At 39.8% G+C, this 23,925-nt stretch overlaps 5 protein-coding genes across 8 annotated transcripts; 2 read left to right on the top strand and 3 right to left on the bottom strand.

Annotated features, from left to right (window-relative positions):
- The first annotated feature begins 1,174 nt into the window (after positions 1-1,174).
- Positions 1,175-2,694, top strand: isg15 (ISG15 ubiquitin like modifier). Its single transcript, XM_079515751.1, has 2 exons — positions 1,175-1,420; positions 1,877-2,694. The coding sequence occupies exon 2, from the start codon at positions 1,885-1,887 to the stop codon at positions 2,365-2,367; it is 483 nt and encodes a 160-aa protein (XP_079371877.1). The 5' UTR covers positions 1,175-1,420; positions 1,877-1,884; the 3' UTR covers positions 2,368-2,694.
- Positions 2,518-6,291, bottom strand: pxmp2 (peroxisomal membrane protein 2). The gene is made up of 5 exons (XM_079515750.1): positions 6,038-6,291; positions 4,611-4,733; positions 3,511-3,673; positions 3,180-3,299; positions 2,518-3,079 (listed from the first exon to the last, which is right to left on the bottom strand). Exons 1-5 carry the CDS (start codon positions 6,145-6,147, stop codon positions 3,011-3,013), a joined length of 585 nt encoding a protein of 194 aa, XP_079371876.1. The 5' UTR covers positions 6,148-6,291; the 3' UTR covers positions 2,518-3,010.
- A 1,368-nt stretch (positions 6,292-7,659) lies between these two features.
- On the bottom strand, positions 7,660-15,832 carry unga (uracil DNA glycosylase a). The gene is made up of 7 exons (XM_079517093.1): positions 15,592-15,832; positions 14,281-14,493; positions 14,094-14,189; positions 13,040-13,137; positions 9,187-9,275; positions 8,626-8,804; positions 7,660-8,541 (listed from the first exon to the last, which is right to left on the bottom strand). Exons 1-7 carry the CDS (start codon positions 15,691-15,693, stop codon positions 8,401-8,403), a joined length of 918 nt encoding a protein of 305 aa, XP_079373219.1. The 5' UTR covers positions 15,694-15,832; the 3' UTR covers positions 7,660-8,400.
- A 119-nt stretch (positions 15,833-15,951) lies between these two features.
- Positions 15,952-18,596, top strand: alkbh2 (alkB homolog 2, alpha-ketoglutarate dependent dioxygenase). 2 transcript variants are annotated; one of them, XM_079517095.1, is made up of 4 exons: positions 15,952-16,082; positions 16,233-16,287; positions 16,385-16,583; positions 17,705-18,596. In XM_079517095.1, exons 1-4 carry the CDS (start codon positions 16,002-16,004, stop codon positions 18,012-18,014), a joined length of 645 nt encoding a protein of 214 aa, XP_079373221.1. In that variant the 5' UTR covers positions 15,952-16,001; the 3' UTR covers positions 18,015-18,596. The 2 variants fall into 2 exon arrangements, with proteins under 2 accessions (XP_079373221.1, XP_079373220.1); XM_079517094.1 differs by having other exon boundaries at positions 15,980-16,287.
- usp30 (ubiquitin specific peptidase 30) lies at positions 18,549-23,757 on the bottom strand. Of its 3 annotated transcripts, none has more exons than XM_079517090.1 (13): positions 23,600-23,757; positions 22,725-22,834; positions 22,454-22,627; positions 22,078-22,181; positions 21,877-21,975; positions 21,416-21,458; positions 20,455-20,549; positions 20,305-20,364; positions 20,062-20,148; positions 19,878-19,958; positions 19,470-19,692; positions 19,255-19,384; positions 18,549-19,168 (listed from the first exon to the last, which is right to left on the bottom strand). In XM_079517090.1, the coding sequence occupies exons 1-13, from the start codon at positions 23,677-23,679 to the stop codon at positions 18,916-18,918; spliced, it is 1,539 nt and encodes a 512-aa protein (XP_079373216.1). In that variant the 5' UTR covers positions 23,680-23,757; the 3' UTR covers positions 18,549-18,915. The 3 variants fall into 3 exon arrangements, with proteins under 3 accessions (XP_079373216.1, XP_079373217.1, XP_079373218.1); XM_079517091.1 differs by having other exon boundaries at positions 19,255-19,363; XM_079517092.1 differs by lacking the exon at positions 23,600-23,757 and adding an exon at positions 23,307-23,580.
- Positions 23,758-23,925: the final 168 nt, after the last annotated feature.

The raw sequence follows: 23,925 nt of genomic DNA, 5'->3' as shown, positions 1-23,925 counted from the left end.
AACCATTGTAATTTCAAACTCTATTTTAACCATGATAGAACACCTGTCATTGGTTCTGGCGACTCATACTGCCTTTACCTGAAATGCTTAATTCAAGGGGTTTTGGTTTCATTTTTCAGAAATACTGTTTACTTTCAATTCTAGCATTTGTCCTGCGCATCATGCCAGTGATCTGTCTCCTTTGGGGAATTTCCTTTGACTGGACCATGTAGTAATCAGTGTATTCAAGCAGGCAATGTATGCAGACTTGAAAACGACTATGCAAGCCTTGCATTTGTCGTCTGCACGTGCTTCCATGATAAGTAGGTTATTGCTTAAAGGAGTATTCAGTGATTTGGGTGATTTGGAAAACCCCCCGGTCCACCCCGGTAACAAGATGTGCACATGCGCACGCTCTACAGTGGGGGGACACGTGACAGGCCAACAGCACGCACACCAAGGCCCGCCCCCGCTCGATCATGATAGGCGGAAGGCACCTCTCTATCCTGATCTTGGCCACCTAGCCAAAAACGAAACCTACGGTTTTTTGACCCCCAGGGGTTAACTGGGGACAGGGAGGAACTCCTTATATGGTCAGCACACTCTATAGTAGGGAGGATTATCACAACAAAACAAAAAAATAAGTGATATTTGAATTAAGTGAAATCACTGAATGCTCCTTTAAAGAAGGGGGGATTCCTGGCAAAGTTATTTTCTAGATAAGCCTGGGACCGAGGCTAGGCATAGTTGGGGTCCATTTTCCCCAAGTAAGCAAATCAAGAAATCATTGGTAGTTATTCTGAGTGGTGAAACATAGGCTACCGGTATGTGGTCTCTTCCAAAATGAGTGCCCCCCATGCACAGGTTATGAGGGACCATTGAATGAGGTATGGGCTTTCCACCACCAGTGCCACCATATCAAAACGCCAATGAGGGAATCAGAGTAGCCTAGTATTGGAGGAATAAAGACTGGTATGGTGTTCAGTCAGTAAAGTTTCACTTCCGAGCTGCTTTGTGTCCATAGAATCATAATGCAAACCTACACATATAAAGGCATAGCTAAGTCATACAAATGTTTCAATTAAGTTACTTTTAGTTAATAAAAAGCAATCAGATTGATAGTTATGTAATGTTATCCTCGAATCTTCTATTATGACGTCACATTTCATCAGCTCAGCTCGCATAATTCGAGAAAGGAAACCGAAACGATTCACTACATTCATTGGAGAAAACGAATCTTAAACTATGAGGTGGGACCATGGGTGGGACAGTCGCTCATCAGCTGTTCAAAACACGGCTCAGCTGAAGCTTATAAACATTGTAGCTGCGACACCAGAACAGGAGCAACTTTGTCTTCACCGACTGGTACTCAACTCGTTTTGCAGTTCATCTGGTCCTGTCCGGCTCAAAGACATCACTGAACGGATCTTAAAATAAAAAGGTAAAACGTTCATTTTAACACACTTTTCCCCGCACAATTAAGGTGGGGCAAGTGATATTTCTTGGTTAAAATAATTAAGCTCTACTCTACCGTATAGCCTATTCTGATATTTTCTAATCATTTCTATAGATTTTTGTTCAGTTAGTAGTAATAAACAGAAAATGCATCATCATTAGATTCATTACACAGAAATAAGCAGACAAAATTGGAACTGGAACACTAAGATTGTAATAGCTATTACCTGCTGACATGGATAACATTAATTCATTCAGGTTTTTAAAGAGTTGCAGAGACAGCCAGGGAGGCCCGTTACTGCACAAATACTTTGAATAAAAATATAGAGCTTAAACCTATACTATTAACCAAAAAATATCACTTTAATGTTAAGACTTTTTTTGGGAAACCATGGCAGGTTTACATCTTAATATGACTAATTTGTTTTATTCATTTGTATAGACTACACCATGGAGATACAAATAACACTGCTGAATGGGGAGTCAAAGTCCCTGGTGGTGCAGCCTGGCGCTACAGTGGGATCTCTGAAAACCCTCATCAGCCAGCAGTTTGGAGTGGCCATCCAGAGGCAGAGGCTGTCCTACAACAATGGCCAGAGCAAGATGAGTCTAGATGATGATTCAAGACCTTTGAGCTCCTACGGTTTGGAGTCCGGATCACAGGTCTGCATGGTGATAACTGAACCGATAATACCGATTCCAACCCAGGTGTTCTTGAAAAATGAAAAGGGCCAGACAAGTACCTATGATATCGCACCTGGCGAGACTGTACAAGAGTTCAAGCGTAAGGTTCAAAGTAAGGAAGGTGTTCCTGTGGACCAACAAAGGCTGATTCATGAAGGCAAGCAGATGGATGATGGCCGAAAACTGGATGACTACAATGTCAGAAGTCAAAGCACCATCTACCTGACTCTAAGACTGAGAGGAGGCTGAAAACACTTTCAAAGGAGAAATACAATCATTCCAAGTTAATTTTGCAGACTGCAGGACCACATATTAATTTAATCTAATTATTGTTTTTATTTTTTTGTTGCACTCACATATTTGTCTTAAAATTGTAATAATGTATGGACAATAACAATAAAGCAAAATGAGATTTCATTAACAGCCTATTCCTTAAAGAAAATGGTGAAAATGTTACTACTTTCGCATAGTATTAAATGTTATTTAAAATTCTGGGAGGATCTTTCCTTTTACCTGAGAAACATATTTGATATTAAGCCACATAGAGCTGCCATATATCAAATATTAGCATGGTAACTGACACTGACAAATAAAAAATACAAGTTTAGGTTCACAGTTGCATACTAGTCTTTGGCTTTGTTTTAAGGAAAACATGAATCAGTCTTTGAATGAGTTATTCAAGTAATTTGCTTCAACACAAAGTGTCTTATCACATGATGTAATAATGATTTAATCAGTGGAAAAAGTTCATCTTAATGTATTGAACACATTAGGATTGAATTAGAATAGCTACTATACAAACTGTTCAGTGTGACAACTCAACTGAGACATTCCATCTCTAATGCATGTGCCAGCCATTGTGGAGCACCAGATTCTTCTGACTTCTGAGGCTTCATTTCCTCACTGATGCAAGGTATGCATACCAAAACAATGCAACCACATTGGCAAACAGCACTCTGAACTGAAAACAAGAAAGAAGGGAGACACAGGAAGTGTCAATAAAAACACTGAATCATCGTCTGTTCAAAGACTGCAATGTCATGCCAGTGGATAGTAACTACCTGAACAGGCACAAAGTTGATATTGATGAACTGAAAGGGAGTCCAGACTTTCCAGTTCATCTTCAAAGCGGTCCAGTAACTATTGTTCATTTTCTTTTCAAAGTCTTGCCACCCTTTAGCCTAAGAACAGGTCAAGTTTGGATTTATTTAAACATTTTTCAGCTGACCTAGGATGCATCCTGTTTGTAGAAGCTTCATGAAATGAAATTCATGAAGAAAAGAAGAGAATATACAGTATACTGTAAATTTAGGATATAGGTTAAAAAATTGAGATTAGTGTAGTTTTTGAGGAGTGGTTGGTGCAGGGGCCACCATGTTCGTGATGACCCACCTCGAGGATGTTCATGACAAAGTAAAACACCAGCAGAAAGCCAGGGGCAAAGATAAGACGATCCAGCAGCAGACGTTTGATGATACAGTATCGGTCAGTGCTGGGCAGCCACAGCTCCATAAGCTGATAAAAGTAATGGCTCACTGGTCCAGTGATTAACAACCTGAAACCACACAAATTAAGATAGCTAATACATAAATGGCACACATTTCAACTTTTATACACAAATGTGTAAAAACCCATGTATCAAGACAATAAATACTAGAAAGAGAGATGTACAGTATCAGAATTGTTTTTTTTAAGGGTACCTTTTTCTACTGTGCAGACTTTTTTTTAAATCAACTTTTAGCCAGTTAGTTAATCTGAATGATTATGTTTAGCAGTGCTCACTGCTGTCACAGAGGGAGATCAATTCCAACTAAGATAAGAGATACATCTTTATTGATCCTCAGAGGGAAATTCAGGTCTCACTACAGCAGTAAGAATAAACACAGGAGAGGTACAGATAAATGTCAATAACCACACAAAGATAAATAAGAATAAATATAAAATACTGAGCTACTGGCCCTACATATCTGCACTGGATATTTAAGTCCATCAATATAAATATACAGTGAATATATTAATTAATAATATACATTTACTGCTATACATCTATGACCAGTGCATATACTATGAAAACTCTGTAAAAATGAACGTGTACAGCCTAATAATGAGTATGTGGGTGGATATATGCACAGTGTATCAAACAACAAGGTTCAGTTACGTGAATTAATACAGACTGTGTCAACAATGAATATAAGAATGGATACAGTACTATCAACAGTGAATGTGAGTGAATATTAACAGTACTGGGATGATGAGTGAATATAAATAGTCTCTCAACAGATCATTTTAATAATGTTAACAGGCACCTGTCTTATATCCTAGTAGTCCATGTGCAATTGGGCCAGAGTCCATTAAGACATGCACAAAGTGCTAAAATCATTGCACTGCAGCAAATACTGTAAAATGTATCCCTATATTCTATAAAATGTAACTGTGACAAATAATATAATGTAACTACAACTATTATCACAATCACATACAGCTCAGCTCACCCATAAACTGCATAACGTGTAACTCCTGCTGTGTCAATCTCCTTCTTTGGCAGTTCATCTTTGGCCTTCTTTTTTGCCTCCAATATCTGAGATAGAACATTCCCTAGAGCAGTGAGGATGCAACTGAAATATCAAGGACACAAATGGGTCATTCCTAGAATTCGGTGCCAATTGTGTCCCCAGGTCATAATACAGCATATCTTATATTAATTTGAGTAGAGGTATGCTAAAATGCCATGTCCCCATTGTGTTTGTTCAGCTTCAGTTACAAATATAACTAATCAAATTCAAACTAAATCTAAATTTCGAATTCTTATTATATAGTAATAGTATACAATAATACTTCTCACCAAATGTTAGCGATACATTTATTTTTAATGCTAAAAATCTTGAAATCAATGTTTGTCCCTGTCTTTACTGTCCCCCATTACGCTGAGGCAAATTCACCTGTAAATGTCCCAAATATTTCTCTAGCCACATGACTTCAGAAAGTAGCATATATTTTTAATAGGAAACCCTATTAAATTAATTTGCCAATTTGACAATGTTTTAGGTTGCGGTACTGATGTGGTAAAGCATAACATGTCCTGGCTGTTACGCTTATAGTGGAAACTGATACATTTTCATAATTCTGAAAATATGGCTGATGAATATATTAAAATTCTTACTGTGTTCACAATGTGCTACCATATTCTTCATTACCTACATGAGGCCATCTTTAGCATAAAATGTCCCCCCTGTTAGTGTAAATATGACAAAGATAAGGAAATCATTTGAGTAGTTGCACAAATGTTTTTCTGACATGCCCTTTTTCAGAAAAAAATGAAGATATCCTGTAAAAAATATATTGTTTTGAAAAGGTTACGTGTCTGAAATGGCACAGAATAGTAGGAATGACCCAGACATTTGTAATATGAATGGCTACGGATTGATACAAAATAAACAACGGATAACCCATCTATTATTAATAGGGGAGTTGCCTAAGGAAGATGTTCATTGGCTGCATTAAATCCGACAGAGGGGGCTACGTCAGTGCAAACAAAAAAGTAATAGTAAGAGGTTGCACAAGCGATGTACAAGGAATACAAGCAAAGATAGTTATCAAAAGTGCAGCTCTTGTTGCATTTGTTGGAATAAAGCACAATCCTGAACCTGAATTATGGCTAACAGAATACTTCCAGCCAGGGATGGGACAAAACGTAGCCTTGAATCTAATTCTGGAACAGTTTAAAGTAAACTATAAATGTTTCATGCCAAGAAAATACATCTTATGTCCCCCATGTTCATACCAGAGAAAGTACAAATGGCTGCAAGATTCTAATTTAATTCACTACTACAATCCAGTCATACGTTACAGTAAAGTAACAGCTGCCCTCAGTGTATAAAAACAAAACATCAATTAATGTACCATCATTAATGTTACTGACCTCGTAACAGACTTTGTGACAAGGGGATACTTCTTCAGGAGAATCAAATACTGTTGTAGTAACCGCAACTGGATGGACATATCACGAACTGGTACGCTCTGTACGGGCATGGTCAGTCTGTAGATGTTGGCAGTAGATGCATGCAACAGATTAAATAAATGAGAAATCAACTTAAAACAAAAGACCTCAGTTCCAGTCCAGTGTCTTCCTGCGTCTCAGATCACCAGACACTGTACGTCACTGCGTGCACTGAATTGACAGGTAACAAGACAACTCACCCCTTTTGCCATTTTTGGTGAGTTGTCAGGACAACTCACCCCGAACGTCCGGACAACTCACCAGGGGTGAGATGTCTTCACTTTCGGGGGTGAGATGTCTTCACTTTCGGGGTGAGTTGTCTTCACTTTCGGGGTGAGTTGTCTGACTGAATATGTAGCCTTTGAGCTCTTTTATATACTTTACTGAACTAATGGTGACATAGTTCCTATTGGATATTGAAGTAGTCTATTTTCAGAACTTTACAACAACAATTATAAGTATAATTAAGTCAAGGCATGATAGCACAATCACAATATAGGCTACAGATGTAAATATATTTATGACACAGTAAAATGTCGAAAATGAGTGCTATTCCCCTTTAAGTATGTCAAGGTCAAATTCATACATTTAATAAACCTTACAAATACAAACATTATTGTAATCTAGATTCATTCAACCTTATCTTCCTGAATTAAAGTGAGTTGTCTTCACTTTCTGACATGTCGGGGTGAGTTGTCTGTACTTTCCGCTGTGGCGAGTTGGGCGAGAAAGTACGGACAACTCACCCCGGTGAGTTGTCTTCACTTTCTGACATTGCGGGGTGAGTTGGCTGTACTTTCCGTGGCACCCATTACAGTAGGCCCAATGCAATTTCGGATCTAACTATCGGTTCCTACAGACGTGCGCAGTCACGGCTAATTATTTATTTATTTATTTAACAGTAAAATCCGGTGAAACACTTGTAAGCAAGGAGTAGGGTAACAAGACAACTCACCCTTTTTGCCACTTTTGGTGAGTTGTCAGGACAACTCAATTGACACACATCCAGTGCGAAAGCGTCGCCCCACACACACACGCGCGCACCCTTCCGGCATGAAGAGTTACGATATTGAGGGGGCGGAAACCGAGCGCTGTTCATGCAGCATGAACTGAGACAAGCGGGAGTTGGAAATAAAGTTTTCAACGATGGCGGCGCAAATAAGAGCTATTTTAAGCATGTGTGTAACATGACAACTGTTTTAAAGTATTGTACAGTAACAACCAAAGTCTATTTAATGTTTATGTTGTACTATTACCACAAAACAATCTAAAATAAAGGGGGGTTAAGATCATTAAAGCTGGGCTGTTTCCTGAGTCCAATGCATTTCCTGCCTGCTTCTGGTCCAGGACTTGTCCCAGTTGGTTGTCCCCATTATTCTCAATAGAAGTCTAGTCTATGTAGGAGAGCCGCCATTGGACTGGCCCCATGAAGTGAAGTGAACGCATTTTGCGTAACTGTCTACACATCTAAGGCTCTGGTGCATTTGGGTGCATTCAGTAATCTGGTAACGCACACAGACACACACACACACACACACGACCAACCAACACGCAAAAGTTCTTTGGCAGTCAGTCATTGATTCATTTGCATAGGTCAAGTAACAAGTTACTTACTAGCTGCGCATTTCAGCATTTAATGACGTTTAGGCCCCGTAAAGAATGAAGACCCTGCTATTCAGGCTAACATGGATCAATTTTAGACCTAAATGCAGAATATTTGGGCTAAATAATTTTGTTATATAACAAAAACTCTTTTCAGTACAGTCAGGACCATAATGGAAACAACTTAACATACCCTAGTCATAGTGCTTTCTTCAATCCCTTTAGCAGTATCAAACTGTATATCAAACTTCAATCCAAAACAGAATTCTGATAGCTAAGCATGTTGGGGGGGGAAAAACAAACCAAGAAAAAAGGATTCACTTCTTTATGTTAAAAAAAGGGGGGGGGGGGGGGGGGGGGGGGGTAATGCATACAAAAACATTTTCAATAGACAAAACAACAAGAGAATAGACACTGGAACTTACATTCTGGTATTCTATCTGCAGTATTAAACACAATGGAACACTGTAGAGATACTCCAAACCAACTGAAAAGAACTTCATAAAAAGTAAATAAAATCAGTGTAGTGCACAAACCCAAACAGTGCAAACTGGAAAAACAAAATCTTTAGGAGAATATGTCAAACAGGAATTAAATGAAAAGCTTATGTATCTGGTCAATGTAGTTAATTTATATCCATGTTCAGTGGTGTCTCAGTAAACAGCCATGTACAGTATGACATTCTAGAGTGCATTCCAGTTTATAGGTTCCTTTTCAGATTTCTTCAACAGCTCATTTGCCTTTGAAAAATGCTTGCATCCAAAGAATCCACGATGAACAGACAAAGGAGACGGATGTACTGCTTGCAGGACGTGGTGACGGTTCTACACAAGACATGAATAAGTCATCAGCAACGACTACACATCCACACAAAACATAAAATTACTGTCTATAGATCTTACACCTACTCGACTGATAGCAGCTCCTTTTTTTTGAGCATATGATCCCCACAGCATGAAGACAACACCATCCAGATTGGTGCTGAGCCACTGCACCACAGCATCGGTGAAAGTTTCCCAGCCTTTTTCTTTGTGGGAGTTGGCCTGCTGGGCTCGAACAGTCAACACAGCATTGAGCAACAACACACCTAACAAAACGTAGAGGGACAAGGGACATGTATAAGAATACAAAATAAACTAGATAATAAGTTCCTTGGTGGTGCTACAAAGGTATCAGGTACGGTCGCCCCAAAACCATCTCGCCCCTCGATTTTTTCGCATACATATGTATAAATAAAACACTTTAATACAGACCCTTACATCCCTTAGTGACAGTTAGTTATAAGCAGATTATGGGTAGTAGCCTAGTGGAGCCAAAAATGTAATTAATGCTATTCCGTCACATGCATACACGCTTGTGTGTGGACGGGCGCGCCCCAATAGGGCCATCCCAGTCAGAAAGGTCTGGACAAGCCACACCTCTCTGGGCATTCAAAACAGAACTTCAACATGCTGCTTTTCAAGTGGTACCTTGTTTAGCCCATCCAGTGAGATCTCCATGTCCCGGGTGCTGAAATCCTTCGATGTCAGAGGCCAGTTCTTTGTATATGTTCACCAAACTGCACACAATACAAATACAATAATAAGACATGCCAAAAAAATGTTTTAATCAATTCAATGATTATAGCATTACTTTCTTTTGGAAAATAAAAACATTTATAGCTGCACTATGCATTTATTGTAAGATGTCCACAACTGGCACAAGTAACAGATCTATCCCAACAGGGGGTACTTCATAAGAAATAGGCATCTCCAAATCTCCAACACATTGGGAATGAATGTATCCCAAGTCACCTTCTGTAAAAGAGTTGTGTCCACATTACCCCCTCTCTGTGACATTCACCGTCTCAAGGCCCATGTAATGTACTTCACTCGAACTGAGGTTATGGCTATTAATTAAATCAACCCTACTTGACCAGGGTCCACCAGGGGTGTATACTTGGTCCAGTCCTTCCCCCCTTTCTACATCAAATTTCCCCAGATTTAGCTTAGCTGAGTGATAGATTACTGTCAAATGTCTTGTGCATACTGCCGGTAGGCCACAGTAGTACCTCAATATTTCTTTTCACATGTTATATTGGAAAAGTCAATGGGGCGCTAATCGGGCTGAAACCTTCCCCAAATTTGGAAATTGGGGAAGACATGCTGTTCTAAGGTAGATTCCAAATACACTTGATTTGATTTTCCAACATAAATATAAAATTACAAAAGTAAATAAATAATCACTTATCTACTCTTATGTGGTTATGCCCCTAACCTTGAACACCCAACTTCAGATGGATGAATTGATAACCCTTAACAGTATATACATATTAAACAGTGTAAACAATTATGACAAGAAAGGGTCCAACTAGCTGAGACAGAAAGTGAGCAGACTTTTAGGCAGACACTATGAGAACACATTATTGGAAGACCTCTTATAAATATCTGTCTCGATTTCCACCACTCTGTCTCAGTCATGTCTTCTACATACTATGTATATCTCTAGCTGGTACCTCTGTATACCTGAGCATCTTTAGATGTTCTAAAAGTTATGCACCAGTTTACAGTTGGCAACACAAGCTGTCTTGTCTGAAACGCCTGGGTGGCAAACAAAAAAGGCAATTTGGAGTGCATTTTTCATAATTTACTCATTCAAGAATCCAGTTTTTTTGGTATAAACACAAATTGAAGTACATTCACGATTGGCATACATGGTATACACAGCTAAAACAAAAGTGACTGAACAACAATTAGCCCATTGCTAAACCCCACCCCAAAAAGCGATTGTCCAATGCCAATCCAAATAGTTTAGCAACTGTTGCTATGCAGGTCAAGCTTTCGCCACCTCATAGGTGTCAATGTTATTTTGCATGGCTGTGTTGTTGAACATATACACGTCTTCACGTCGGGAAAGTTACCCACCCAGGTGATGGCAATTATACTAATGACCGTAGTCTTACCGTGCAACATGAAAACTTCTGTCGGGTAGTCGTTAAAAGTTGATTTCTCCCTCTGTCATTTCCTCATATTTCTAGTTTATTTAAATAATGTCATGCAAATTTGTCCAGTGCATAGCTTACTGCAGGCCTGGTAGACTAGATTTAGAAGACATTTTGATTCTCTTGCTACTGAAATGATCCATTATTTATATGGAGAAATCCTGTCATTTAAAATGCATCTCTATAGAGACACACAGGGACTACAAATTTCACGCTCCCAAATGAGACGGCAGCCCCACTTCTGGTCCGTTAGAACGGTGTACTGCAGGCCAGCCCATAGAAATTCAACTGTAGTTAGCCTACTTTTAAAATACGAAATTAACTGAAGACTATATTGATTTGAATGTGTTTCCAAATCTATGAAGTGTCTTTGTCAACGTATATTGTTGTTTTCTTGATAGAGGATGTATTTCACATTTAATTTACCACTTGAATGAGTTACCCATAATGTTAACAGAGCAGAAGGGAGACGGCAGACAGAGAACCTGTCGCTTTTAAGGGACGTCGCTGCCTTTACGAGGCTACGAGCGCCGAGTGGAATTCTCAATAAATCCCGATCCTGACTGACTTTGTTCATTCATTCATGTCTATATTTTGAACATGTACGTCATGGGCTTATATATGTTCTACCTACCGCCGAGCTCCGACGGTGTGTTTTACCGTTGTCAACTTGTATAATTAACTTGGCTGAATAGTTGGGAAAATAGCCCAGCTAGAGTGACATATCCTGACATTTTCAACTACCTAGTGAATTCTCCAGATAAGTATTAATAATTAGTCTTGCAAGATGCTGTTTGGATAATTTTCCACAAATACATAGGGAGTTCAAACCATGTGCAACCCAGATTCGGCACAAACAAAGGACTAAATTAATTTCGCTCCTATGCCACCAAAATGTGGAACGCCCTACCAACAGTCATTAAGACATGCGAATCACTTGACTCCTTTAAAACCGCTCTCAAAGGGTTGCAATTCGAAACTGGCCCCCGTAAAATCTGAATCCCCTGCCCACCACTTTTTTCCCCTCGCAGTATGTTTTTTCCCCCTTATTACCCTCTATGATGATTTCCTGTTTTTGGCTATATATATATATATATAAGTATTTGTGCGTCTCTAAATGTTATGATGAATTGAACAAGGTGGACCCTCTTGTAAACAAGTGTAATGCTTTATTGGGTCGTCCACTACTCACAGTTGACAGTTTGTATTGAGTTGTGCTTGAAATGTACTGTAATTCTGCAAACTGTTAATAAATACTTCAATCAATCAAAAAGCATATAAAACACAACAAATATATCTGGGTATTGAAAACCTCAAGGGATGCGACCGTGACGTATATACCGTGCAACCACTTTTACAATGCTAGCACTTTTGACACTGATGGAGTATATTATAGTACGTTATGGGTTGTATATTGAGATGGCAGGTAAGTGACATTGAAAAGGACAAATCAAACATATGGGATACTTTTTTAGAACACACAAAAAAAATCGCTACAGCCTCAGTAATGAACCAGTGAAATTAGGGTATTTTATGATGCCTCTCATAGGGATTGCATTGACAGCTGCAGTACACCGTTCTAACGGACCTGAAGTGGGACCGCTGTCTCATTTGGGGGCGTGACATTTTTAGTCCCTGTGTGTCTCTATGGAGAGACAAACCTCGCTGCTAACGTGCCTATTGGACAAGGACGAGTTGGGGAGGGACTGGTGGGCGTGATTTCTTTCTACGTACGCTTTAAGACATAGACCCGCCCTCTCAAGAAAAGCAGTGCAATCAAAGCTTCTGCAGCAACACACACACTACAGAAAATCTTGCCTACACATGCACACAGGACGTAAACGTAAGCCATAGTTCACCGTCATGAATCATGTCATGATTATGTCATGCGGCGACAGTTAATGTTGGCGTTTTAATATTATTATCGCTAAATCGCTTTTCGTTCTGTGCAAACTACAACAAAAATAAGTGTTCACGAGACAATTACAGTTACAAGGCTTACCTTTATATATAATAATATTATTATCGCTAAATCGCTAACGTTTTAATATTATTATCGCTAAGCATCTCCCTACTTCCTCTACTCTTCTTCTGAGTTCTGACAGCAGCAGCATAGCTAGCCAATAAGAGAGGCAGGCGGGCCGCGCGGGGCGTCACCAAGGGCGGGTCTATGTCTTAAAGCGTACGTAGAAAGAAATCACGCGACTGGTGGTTAAGCAGTGTTTAGGACTGGCTGAATCATTGTTGTGGACTGGGCTTTAGATGTGGAAGCACTTAGACATGGTGTTTATTAAATCCACAATATAGAATCAGAAATGGTACTTCCCTGAGTTCCCGCTTACCTAGGTGGAGGTCGAACTGGTTGTTGCACACTGAAGCATAAACCATGGGCTTGGTTGGGGCCATGATATGGATCTTGGCCAAGAATCACTACTTTGACCTGAATATTTAAGGCAAGCATTGATTTTGGTTAAAAGGCAGCCATGGCAATATAATGAGTGGAATAACCATAGAATAACTGGGAAGGGGTACCGCCGTCCAAACAGAAAAGGTAACCGAGGGTCCTAAAAGGGGCTAGGGTATGGTGGTGGAAGGTACAAGTAAGGGAGTTCCTTTCGTGCAATAAATGAAATTTATTCCAAGGAAGGTGTCATATAATGTACCAGCCGCAATTTGCAACTCTAGATTTTTTTTATAAGGGGTTGAATCTAGAGTTGCAATACCCTCCTCCATTGACTGCCCATTCTTCCAATTTGCTTTTGTGATCTGCTTGGATTAAATGACGTTAAACTCACCAACATTGCAGCTCTAGGCCAAGCTTGAATTATCCTCTTTCAATCTGCCAAGCATTTGTTTCATAAAAATCCACCGTAGACATGTTATGAGCTACTTTCTGTCAAGAAATTCTCTGCAGGTCAGTCTTTTTCTAAGTGTTGGAGTTCGGAAGCACTCGTTTTAATTAACCGGTCGCGCTGCTGCCTCCTGCATTATGTGCAAATGAACGCAGGGCTGTTCAGTGACATCAACATCGAGGGCTTCCAAATTCCAACACTTAGAAAAAGAATCACCGGCACAGAATTTTATGAAACAAACTCTTGGCAGATTGAAAGAGGATAATTCAGAGCCTAGAGCTGCAATGTTGGTGAGTTTAACGTTGTTTAATACAAGCAGATCGCAAAAGCAAATTGGATGAATGGGGAGTCAATGGAGGGTATTGCAACTCTAGATTCATCCCATTATTAAAAAATTCTAGAGTTGTAAATTGCGGCTAATAATGCACCCGTGTGTCAGACCTTGTCAGTTCACGTCACCAGGCTTTCCACCTACTTGTCGTAGCAACTTAAGTTTCTACTAGCAAGACTCAATCACAATACAATACAGTACTATTAAACTTACATCTTGGATGTCACACATCTGTGTCCATGTAAACACATGTTGGGCAGGTGGGTAGATGGTGTGGCGTTTCCTTTCTTCAGAAACAAATGACATCAACTGTGAAAGGGACATAAATATGGAAACTAAAAAATACAAGTAAACAACACACTTTGTACAAATGTGGTGATGTAGTGCTGGTCTCTCTCACTTGTTTAAAATATGGCTTTTCAAACTCTGTGGACAGTGCCTTTGACCAGCTTTTCCCAAATCCTTCAGGCGTTCGAGTGGCGGAGAGTCTGTCAAGAGCTGCCCTTTTGTTTTGGGCGATTTTGTCCAGTTGTTCTTGAGTTAGAGACGAGGAGGCAGCGGTTGACCCAAGATCAGGCTCAGTAGCTGAGGACTTCAACTTCTTCCGTCCAATCTTAGTATATTGAGCAAAATAAACAACAGTTGGCATGACGTTTGCAAATGGTAATAACGTTTTTAGTCGAGATCTGCGCTGCACAAACATTTTCGTAATGTGAATGTAGACTAGTGCAGCACTAGACAACGGCCCAATCCCAATTGCCTCCCTCAAGCCCTGAGCCCTGAACCCTCATTGACTTTAGTGACATCAGCTGTATAAGTGCTTGAGGGTGAGAGGCTGCAAGGGCTCCAAATTGTTGTGAAAGGAATGGGACAGCACTTTGAAGATGAGTCCGCCATTCATGACACTTTGCATCACTTTATAAAACCTGTCCTTATTCACAGCCAGTGCCTACATGCATGACATGTCTATCATGTCTATTTATGTCGTTTTATTATTAGTTTCATAAATACACTTTCCTGTGTGATAGGGGTTGTAATATTCATATATAATAATATTCATCATAAATTGCATTTCCATATTATTTTACTTTGCTCATTAGTCATTTCTCATCATGTTTCCCTTATTATTATTATTGTTATTAAATATATAGCCTATCCTTCCATTCCGTCTCCCTTTGAGAACAGTGAGAAAGCACTATTGTGTTTGTTGACATTCTAACCGCGGTAAATAACTAATTTGCATACTTAAATGATTGACGTTTGGAGGATCCCCCTCATTCCCCTGGTAACGCTATGAACTGTGGGTAATTTATTTGCCAAAGTCAGCTAAAGTCAGCATCGATGCTGACTTTGGCAAAGGGCACATAAAGGGGCGGGGCTGAGCCCTCACTGACTTACCGATTTCAAATGGGACATCCCTCAAGCCCTCGCAGACTTCACATGAACGCGCAGCTAAGTCAGTGAGGGCTCATTGAGTCAGCAAGGGAGTGGATTGGGATTGGGCCAACGTGTCGCCGCTTGTGAACACATTCTGCTTTACGTTACGCCGCATCATCACAACTATAATTTCTCCAACATTAAAATTAAATAATGTAAGTGTGTTATCCAACCTTGGAGTATAAATATAATCAAACTATCTGCGTTGGAAAATACTGGTAAACTTGCAACCAATCTACTAGTTGACCGTAACGTCAGTCGTCAGTTTACTGACCTGTTCGTCTTTGGTACCCCCTTCGTTTTCATCCAGGACCTTTGAAACTCTCTTTTTCGAGACTGGTGAAAAGAACGAATTAATAGTTTTCTGTCCAATCATGTTGTTAAGTTTTACTATAATTTGAAAAAGCTATGGTTAACTACTTTAATTAGTCATTAGCCCACTAGCTATCCAAGCAGGTGGTTCTGTTGTGACCAGCATGCAGTGCACCACTGTGAAAGTCGTGATCCGCGCCAAGACAACATGACGTCAACGCGTATGGAAATTCGTTGAGTGGCGTTCAGGAAGTTCAGGAACATAAAAACAGTGTATTTATGTGCAGCAGTTGAGTTCCAACCTGAGTGCAACTGGGCCAGCTCGGACGTCTTCTTCTAATTAAATATATTATTATTATAGCATAGTTCGTGATGGATAGGTTTGTAATTCGGGGACAAAAGCGTTCTTATAATGATGGGGCTGCTGAAGATGTCCTGAGAGCAAGCAAGAAGGTGAAACTAGATCCAGGCAATGATAATGAGGGGATAAAGGAGGAAGAAGCAGATGAAGATGCAGACTTTGCAGAGTTCTCTCATCCTGTTCCCTGGCATAAAGTAGAAGCAGAAGGACTAGACTGTGATTATGCTTTACTCTTCCCTAAGGAGGAAGCAGACCACCTATTTAAGAAACTGGAGGAGGAAGTGGTGTACTTAACAGGTATATGGCCTATATCAACCTATCAACACACACGTCCCACATTCCCACATAATGAAAAAAGTTTTATCTAATGGTTTAATTGTTGTTTTTGTTTCAGGAGATGAGGCAAAGGTGCAAGTGTTTGGAAAGGTCTACAATGTTCCGAGAAAACAGGCAACATATGGGGATGAAGGACTAATTTACACTTATTCTGGGGTGAAACATTTAGCCCGTAGATGGACTCCTACATTGGAATATATTCTGGATGCTGTATCCAAAACAACAGGACATACATTCAATTTTGTTTTGGTTAACAGGTGAGGAATGATATTTCATGCTAATTTGTCTAAAAGCGCCAAATGTTGCACAGATGTAGCCCAGGCCCCAGGGCATGCTCTAAAGTCTAATGATTTAGCTAGGGCCCCCAAGCCGGTGACCTTCGGGGTCGCCACAGCGGCCAAATCCATATGGCCACCATTAACAACCTATATAAGGCAACATTTTCTAATTTTCATTATGCTTTAAGTAGCATGTCAAACTATTTTTTTATGATTCTGAAATCTGAATCCATTCCAAGCATTAGTTTGTCACAAAAAACACTCTAAATTCTAAATTCGGCCATAGGCACTGTGATGACCTCATCACATTTGGGCACATTTGTGATGCCGTTTTTAGCCCAATAATGCTTGGAATGAATTCAGAATCATGAATTAGTTTGACACATCACATGCACAATAAAATGTAGAAAGTTTTTGCCTTATATACAGTAGGTTGTTAATGTTGGCCATATGGATTTGACCCTGAAGGTCGCCGGTTCGGGCGCCCTAGCTAAATCATTAGAACATGGCTGGGCTACATCTGTACAAAATCTGGCGCTTTTAGACATAACTAAAGTAACTTATTACTTAAAGTAATATTACCCTTTTCCAGTAAGTAATTACCAATTAGTAATTAGTAAGTAATTACCAATTACTTACACATTTTGAGTAATATTAGTTACTATTTTCCAAAAGTAACTCGTTACCATTTTCACAAGCCTTGGTGTTCGTGTGGGCTAGTGTTTATTTATAATAATGGTTGGGATGGAGTTGCTTTGCAGGCTGCTGATCCGGTGCGCACTTGTCTGTACTTGTGACTTATTGGATGCGGAAAGGCAGGCCTTTCCGCATGAAGTACAGGGAGTAATATGTAAACTTAAGTAATATTACTTTAAAAAAGTAACTAGTAATCTGTAATGTAGTACTGTTTTTGAGTAACTTTTCAAACAGAGCTAATAGTCTCTTTAACCACACTATAAAACCTGGCATCCCATGCCAGGTTTTATAGTGTTTGAGGCATTTTCAAACCTTTTAGAAAATATATCTACAAGCTTGTAGATATATTTGACTTTTTTTTGGTATAAGGCTTAATGTGGTTAACCTGATCTGCTCTTTGTCAGGTATAAAGATGGGCAGGATCACATGGGGGAACACCGTGATGATGAAAGGGAGTTGGATCCTGTCAGCCCCATCGCCTCAGTCTCCCTAGGGGCAGCACGGGACTTTATCTTCAGACACAGGGACACACGAGGAAAATATAGTTCTCGTAATATTGAACCAGTGAAGCTGAAGCTTGCTCATGGAAGCCTGCTCCTCATGAATACACCAACCAACACACACTGGTACCACAGCTTACCTGCACGTAAAAAGGTTCTTATGCCACGCATCAACCTCACCTTTAGACGTATCCTCATGGACAGCAAGAAGTGAGGCAACCATTCAAAAGTAACCACTGATTTTAGATGATTGATTTGAGGCATTAGCTTTCTTTTCAGAGTATGCAATACAGGTTCATGTCAAATGCAGTTGTTGTGGCCCTGATTAAAAATATTGAGCTGTACAAGTTACTTTCATTTTTATTTTTTATAACTGAAATTTGAAATCACCTACACACAAATACAATCTTATGATAAATATACATTAGTGCAAATTGATCAACAAACAACTGGAGTACCAGTCAGGCCATATCCTAATTTGAAATTTAAGTTAAAAGGGTTGAAATGGCAGTATTTCACACAAGTGTAAATCATATTGATCTTAAACCAGTACCGTATTATGGGTGAGATGGCACTATGACCTGACCTCTACTTGCATCTAGACAAACGTTTTACAGTATGACGATTTATTTGAAACATAGAAAAATATTAAATTCAGCAGCTTATGAACAATAATTGTGTCATTGTAAATATAATGTACACATACCATACTTTGGGAATGACGAGGCAAATTAGAGTTACAGAAATCTTTTGTTTACCTCTTTATAGCTTATATCAACTCCCTCCATGTAGAGAATTCATAAATTAACCTTTCTTTCTGAAATGGTAGAAACTGTTACACTTGGGTGAAAGAGAAAATTATTAAACGATCTACAAAAGAACAGGTTCCAAATATTTGGCCAAGTGCCTTCCATGCATACCATACTTCTCTGCAAAAGGAGAAGCATGCTTTCATTCACAACTGTAAAGTTGTAACTGGTTGTTTATGTCTTGCTGTAATGCTGCATCTCCAGTATGACAATATACTTCCTTACTTATCTCATTCACAATGAAAATTGTGTCCATTGCTGTAGCAAGTGATTGGTACCAGTCTGTCCAGGTTACAAATCCTCTGGCTAGTGGCTACTCTGTGACCTCTCAGTTTGGCTGCGGACTCTCTCATAAAAGAGCAGGTAAGCATTGGAAGACAACACCTCCTGTAAGCTGGCTTTGCGCACCAATGCATCTGATACCCAAAGCCACTGGGAGCCAAAGGGTGTGGAGCTGCGAGGACAGGAAGGGCTGCGTCGGTATGTGACAAAGTGTCCTGAGTGCATGTCCCCATGATGGACCAGCACCGCCATAAGCTGGAACAGGTACTCTGGGGAGCTGGGAAGAAAAACACAACAGAACACATTGTACCGAAGTCCATTAGCACTCTGCATGAATTGATATTGGTACGGTGCACTGTTTACCTGTAGTCAAATGTAAGGTTGAGCTGTGGACTCAAACCAGGAGATTGGAGAAAGACAGACGAGCAAGTTCCATTTGACAATGGCTTGTTGTTGTTATGGTACTCAGCATCTGAAAACGGAACGTATTGGACTACTTAGAGAATACAATGTAGGTACAATAACTGTTAAGAACAATATGCTTGGTACTTGGGTAGACCGTTTTCAGCATATTGTACCAGTGCCATTGAGTCTAGGCGTGGATATGTCCTCCTTTGTGTTCTCCGAATTTATTGGCTTGGAGGAACAGTTGATCTGCTGGATTCTATGAATGGTAGCACGGTGTTTGTAGCGGTCCATGGACAGGAACTCTGTGAACTGCACATGCTCTTGTCTTTTGATGGGAGTTCCTTCACTGGACCACGTCAGTCTCTGAAGGTGGATACAGAGGCACTGGGGGAGCTGGGAGAGGGAACCAAACATTACACCAAACATCACTGTCACATACTGCATGTGCAGAAATAATCTGGGTGCTTGATTTGGGTTTAGCATATAATTCGACACCTATGGTCAGCTTGGTGTGTAGATTTTAGCCTTACGGCTGAGATAACTCATTAATGACTACTACATGTATGATTGATAATTACCTTTCCCAGTTTAAGTTGTTTGATAAATGTTGTCCTCTTGCTTTCCAGAATCTGCCCATTCACTAAGGACCCTTGCTGAAGCTGAGGAATAATTAATATAAACACTCAACTAAAGGACTGAAGGTCAATCTCACTGCATAAAAACAAAGGCAAGGCAGACAAACTGATAAAACATGAACTGTACCTTGGTGCAGTTTTCACACTCCACCTCTTTAATGGTTTCTGAGGAGATGAAATGTTGAAGACACTGATCTAGGGAGACGGGCTGACCCTAAATAGACAAATCCATCACACTATAATACACAAACTACTAAAACAGAATTTATATTGTTCATATTACAATATGTAACAACCTTGCTACACCATAATTAATGTCATAATGATTTATTTCTACATCTGTGTTCAGGATTCAGCACTTATTACTTACCCACTTAGGTAATGGAATAGTCAGGGAGAGGCTCTCAAATGAGTCATATCGCACTGGACTCTGTAAAAATTTCAGGCAAACAGAATCAATCTACCAACAGCAGGACAGATATCATTAATATCTGCTTAAACTAAAACTACTGTAACTTACTTGTTGTTCACAGTGCTTGCAGGTCTTATTGCTTGTTAAACGCCCATGAAAGGGGTGCTGAAACTTCCATGGACTTGGTAATGGATGAAGAGGGGCTAGAAGGGTAATAAAAATGAATATATAACATACTAGGTTTCTTTATTGTCTCCACCAGGCCGAAGGCATGGGGAGAGAGTATGTTTTGCACTCCGTGTGTGTGTGTGTGTCCGTCCGCCCTTCCGTCCGTCTGTTACCAGCTAATCTCCGGCACCGTTAACCCGGTCCATGCCAAACTTTGCACACACACTCCCTGGATGCCAACGATGAACCTCTGCCCCACATTTTCCAGAAACGGCCTGTTATAGCGCCACCATGAGGCAGCTTTTCACATTTTTTACCTAAAACTGCACTGATCTGCGTGAAACGTTGCATGCACACTCCCTAGAGGCCAAGGACAAACCGTTGACCTGCATTTTCCGCATCTGCCTTTTATAGCGCCACCAGGAGGCCGACTTTTGTAAAACACATTTTTTTATATTACTCCTCCAGATTCTGTCCAAAAATCTCACAAATCGTTACACACTATCTCTATGGTCATGTGCTCAAGTCGGATCTGTCCGATATTTCATATTCCATCCTAATTGGCTATAATTAGCTTTCACAGTTTGCAAGATTGCCCCGTTTTGAACAAAAGCCTCAAATCATGAACGCAGCATGCAATTTACGTGAAATCTTTCACACATTTTCTTACTAGGCTGAGGAATATATCCCACCCTTTTCACATTGGCCTGTTATAGCGCCACCAACAGGTTGATTTTTGCAAAACACATTTTTGGAACAAAATGCCTCAAAAACATGTTTATATTAATCCTAAACATTTTGCCAAACATCTCACACAGTCCTATCCTCCTGGTGAAGGGCACTTTTTCTAGTTTTGTCTGAATTTATTTTCTTTAGCAACATTAGTTCAATGCCTCCTTACCTTGAATTCTGCAATGTAAAGTATTCTCTTGTTCAGGAAGCCTCTGGTGTTTAAAGAAAAGAGAATAAATGGATGAAAATAGTGTCAGGTTTGGAAACCCTCCAACTTTAGGACGGATGTATCCATATTGGTGAGTTGGTTAGTTGGAACTTAACTTGTATTTTCCTTTTTTGGAAACACAAACAAATACAAAAAAAAAAGAATTATTTCAGTCTTTCAAAGTTGATAGCAAGTTTTTTAGGTCCAAAATGTAACTGCAGTTTTTTCTTTCTTTCTCTGCCCATATGTGTGTGTTCATAAAAACAATTACTAAATGAGATTGGAAGGATACTGTATGGACACAGGACAGACCACACTGTAAAATCCTCAATGTTATTTATCCATTTGTAACTAAAAGTGTGTACAAATGAGGATGTTACAGTAGTGCTAGGAAAGGATTGGCACATCGAAAAGCAACTTGCCTCAAGGGACTGCACGTCAAACAGGTGAGTTACTTTGGGTTGCCGATCTTGCTCCTCCTCTAAAGAGGATGTAATGACATGAAAAAGTTCATGGGCATCCTACAGCAGGGCAAACAAAAATATACAATTTATAAAACAAAACATAGGACCAGTTTATAAATAATTAATATAAGATTCCATTCTCCGCTATTGTTGACCTACCTGCTCCTCAAATGAACTAATCTGCCACCTGTACAGTCTGAGGACATCCAGTAAGGATCCTGCATCCAGCACGTCTTCCTCCCCAGAGTCATTATTGGACAAGGCTGTGAAATGTACTTACACTGTAAAATCCTGAATGTTAACTTAACTCTTGAGTTACAAATTAATACATACACTGCGGATTTTACTACTGTGAACATTAACAGTGGGGAAATTACAGATTCAATTTATATATACTGGACTCTGTTAAGGCTGCCTGGAAAATACACCTATTCTCTCAGGCTTATGGCGAATAATTGTTTTGTTTGGTTGTTTGTTGGTTGTTTTTGACAAAAAGTGTCCTTGGGTTCACGAAAGGCGCTATTCTCATTATTACCTTTGAGGAGTTGGAGTAGAGTCCTGGACAGCTGATTGTCTTTGTCTGGTTGGCCTTCAGACATACCTGAAAACCTCTCGAGCCATCTGATAAAGGAGGGACAGGCCGCCAGACCCTGAAGCAAAGAATTCATGAAGCAGGTGTTTCCCAAGTTCAACAGGCCTGGAACCGTACCTATGGAAAATAGGTATTTTAAAACTAGTGCTAAAACCAAGACAAATATAATGCACACAATCCATATGTGGTAATATTCTTTTGTTGGAACAGTTACCTGTCTTTCGTTTCTTGCGCTCTGTAATTGGGCCCCATAGGACATACACTCCAGCTGCCATGGCTGCAGCGATGCCTCCAATTACACCCCAATTCCTAATCATCTTGGTTCTGAAATGCATTATGAGAATATCTGACACAAGCAACCTAATGCCTGACATATGTATTAAATGCAATGAAGGCCTATAGAATTATTCTATAGATATATAATATCTATTCTACACCCACAGTACATCCCTGGGTAGTAGGGCTCTCTACCTAGAACTAGAATGGTAGCTATATTGGTGAGATAACTATGGTTAGTTAAAAGTATCCATAACCTTGAATGCAGTGACCAAGCTGACAACTTAATGTATTAATGGACCACCAATTATCAAAAAGAATTAACTAAGAACATCCAATTAATTATGTATTATTAGTAGTAGTAGTAGTAGTAGTAGTAGTAGTAGTATTACACGCAAACATCGTAAGAAAAGCTTTGTGATATCCTAACAGTGTAACTAACGTTCTTAATCTAAACCAAGCTAATGTTAGCTAAAAAAGAAGAAAGGCTACTATTATTATTACCATACGGATATCTTACCCAAGGATCGATTGGGTCTTGGGGATATCTACACTTGACCACCACGGCACGTTATGCTCTTATGCTGCTGTCATGATGAATTATATCATTATGTTCCTAAAGTGTGTTTTTTCCCTGATACGTCAACAACGCTAGTGTTGTTTGTTAGCAAGAAGAACATGAAGCTAACCCCGTGCGTCTAACTGTAGCAGGTAACTTAATGGAAAAGGGCCGGGTGATCGGTTTACTCCATCGCTGGTATGAACTATTTCCTAAATAGCATTTGGTTGTTGTTTGCCAAGAATGACATTTACCTGAGTACTGGCCGAGCGCCGAGGAACTCTCTAACAAGCTTTTCAGACCTTTCGTGTCTCCACAACATGTGTGTGTTCATCACGGAACTCCATAATATCTTTCACTTTCAGACGGACCACACTAAAGGATGTACCGCTGTGTGCGCGTGCGTCATGGGCGTGCGTGAGTGCAGCATACATCTATCCAACACCGCCCTCTAGAGGCATAATACAATGGCAGATAACAGCAATGTTTTTGGGAGAATCGTTCAAATCTCTATATAAATAAATGAATACATGTAAATATATAGGCTATACATATGTATATACGCACGCACGCACGCACG

This window comes from Electrona antarctica (genome assembly GCF_951216825.1).
Source record: "Electrona antarctica genome assembly, chromosome: 12".
Lineage (NCBI taxonomy): Eukaryota > Metazoa > Chordata > Actinopteri > Myctophiformes > Myctophidae > Electrona > Electrona antarctica.
This window is presented reverse-complemented; position numbering and strand designations above follow the sequence as displayed.

What these genes read in the sequence shown, in the direction of transcription:
- isg15 (XM_079515751.1), top strand. Translation starts at nt 1,885, where the DNA reads ATGGAGATACAAATAACACTGCTGAATGGGGAGTCAAAGTCCCTGGTG.
- unga (XM_079517093.1), bottom strand. Translation starts at nt 15,693, where the DNA reads ATGATTGGACAGAAAACTATTAATTCGTTCTTTTCACCAGTCTCGAAA. An exon ending in GGGGTACCAAAGACGAACAG is followed by an intron (nt 14,494 to 15,591) that starts GTCAGTAAACTG and finishes CAATATACTAAG; the next exon opens with ATTGGACGGAAGAAGTTGAA. An exon ending in CACTGGATGGGCTAAACAAG is followed by an intron (nt 8,805 to 9,186) that starts GTACCACTTGAA and finishes ACGTTTTGTTAG; the next exon opens with GTGTGTTGTTGCTCAATGCT.
- pxmp2 (XM_079515750.1), bottom strand. Translation starts at nt 6,147, where the DNA reads ATGCCCGTACAGAGCGTACCAGTTCGTGATATGTCCATCCAGTTGCGG. An exon ending in GTCACAAAGTCTGTTACGAG is followed by an intron (nt 4,734 to 6,037) that starts GTCAGTAACATT and finishes TTGATATTTCAG; the next exon opens with TTGCATCCTCACTGCTCTAG. An exon ending in ACACGTTATGCAGTTTATGG is followed by an intron (nt 3,674 to 4,610) that starts GTGAGCTGAGCT and finishes GTGTGGTTTCAG; the next exon opens with GTTGTTAATCACTGGACCAG.
- alkbh2 (XM_079517094.1), top strand. Translation starts at nt 16,002, where the DNA reads ATGGATAGGTTTGTAATTCGGGGACAAAAGCGTTCTTATAATGATGGG. An exon ending in GGAAGTGGTGTACTTAACAG is followed by an intron (nt 16,288 to 16,384) that starts GTATATGGCCTA and finishes TTTTTGTTTCAG; the next exon opens with GAGATGAGGCAAAGGTGCAA. An exon ending in AATTTTGTTTTGGTTAACAG is followed by an intron (nt 16,584 to 17,704) that starts GTGAGGAATGAT and finishes GCTCTTTGTCAG; the next exon opens with GTATAAAGATGGGCAGGATC.
- usp30 (XM_079517090.1), bottom strand. Translation starts at nt 23,679, where the DNA reads ATGAACACACACATGTTGTGGAGACACGAAAGGTCTGAAAAGCTTGTT. An exon ending in TTTACATTGCAGAATTCAAG is followed by an intron (nt 20,550 to 21,415) that starts GTAAGGAGGCAT and finishes TTACCCTTCTAG; the next exon opens with CCCCTCTTCATCCATTACCA. An exon ending in AACCTTACATTTGACTACAG is followed by an intron (nt 19,169 to 19,254) that starts GTAAACAGTGCA and finishes TTTTCTTCCCAG; the next exon opens with CTCCCCAGAGTACCTGTTCC.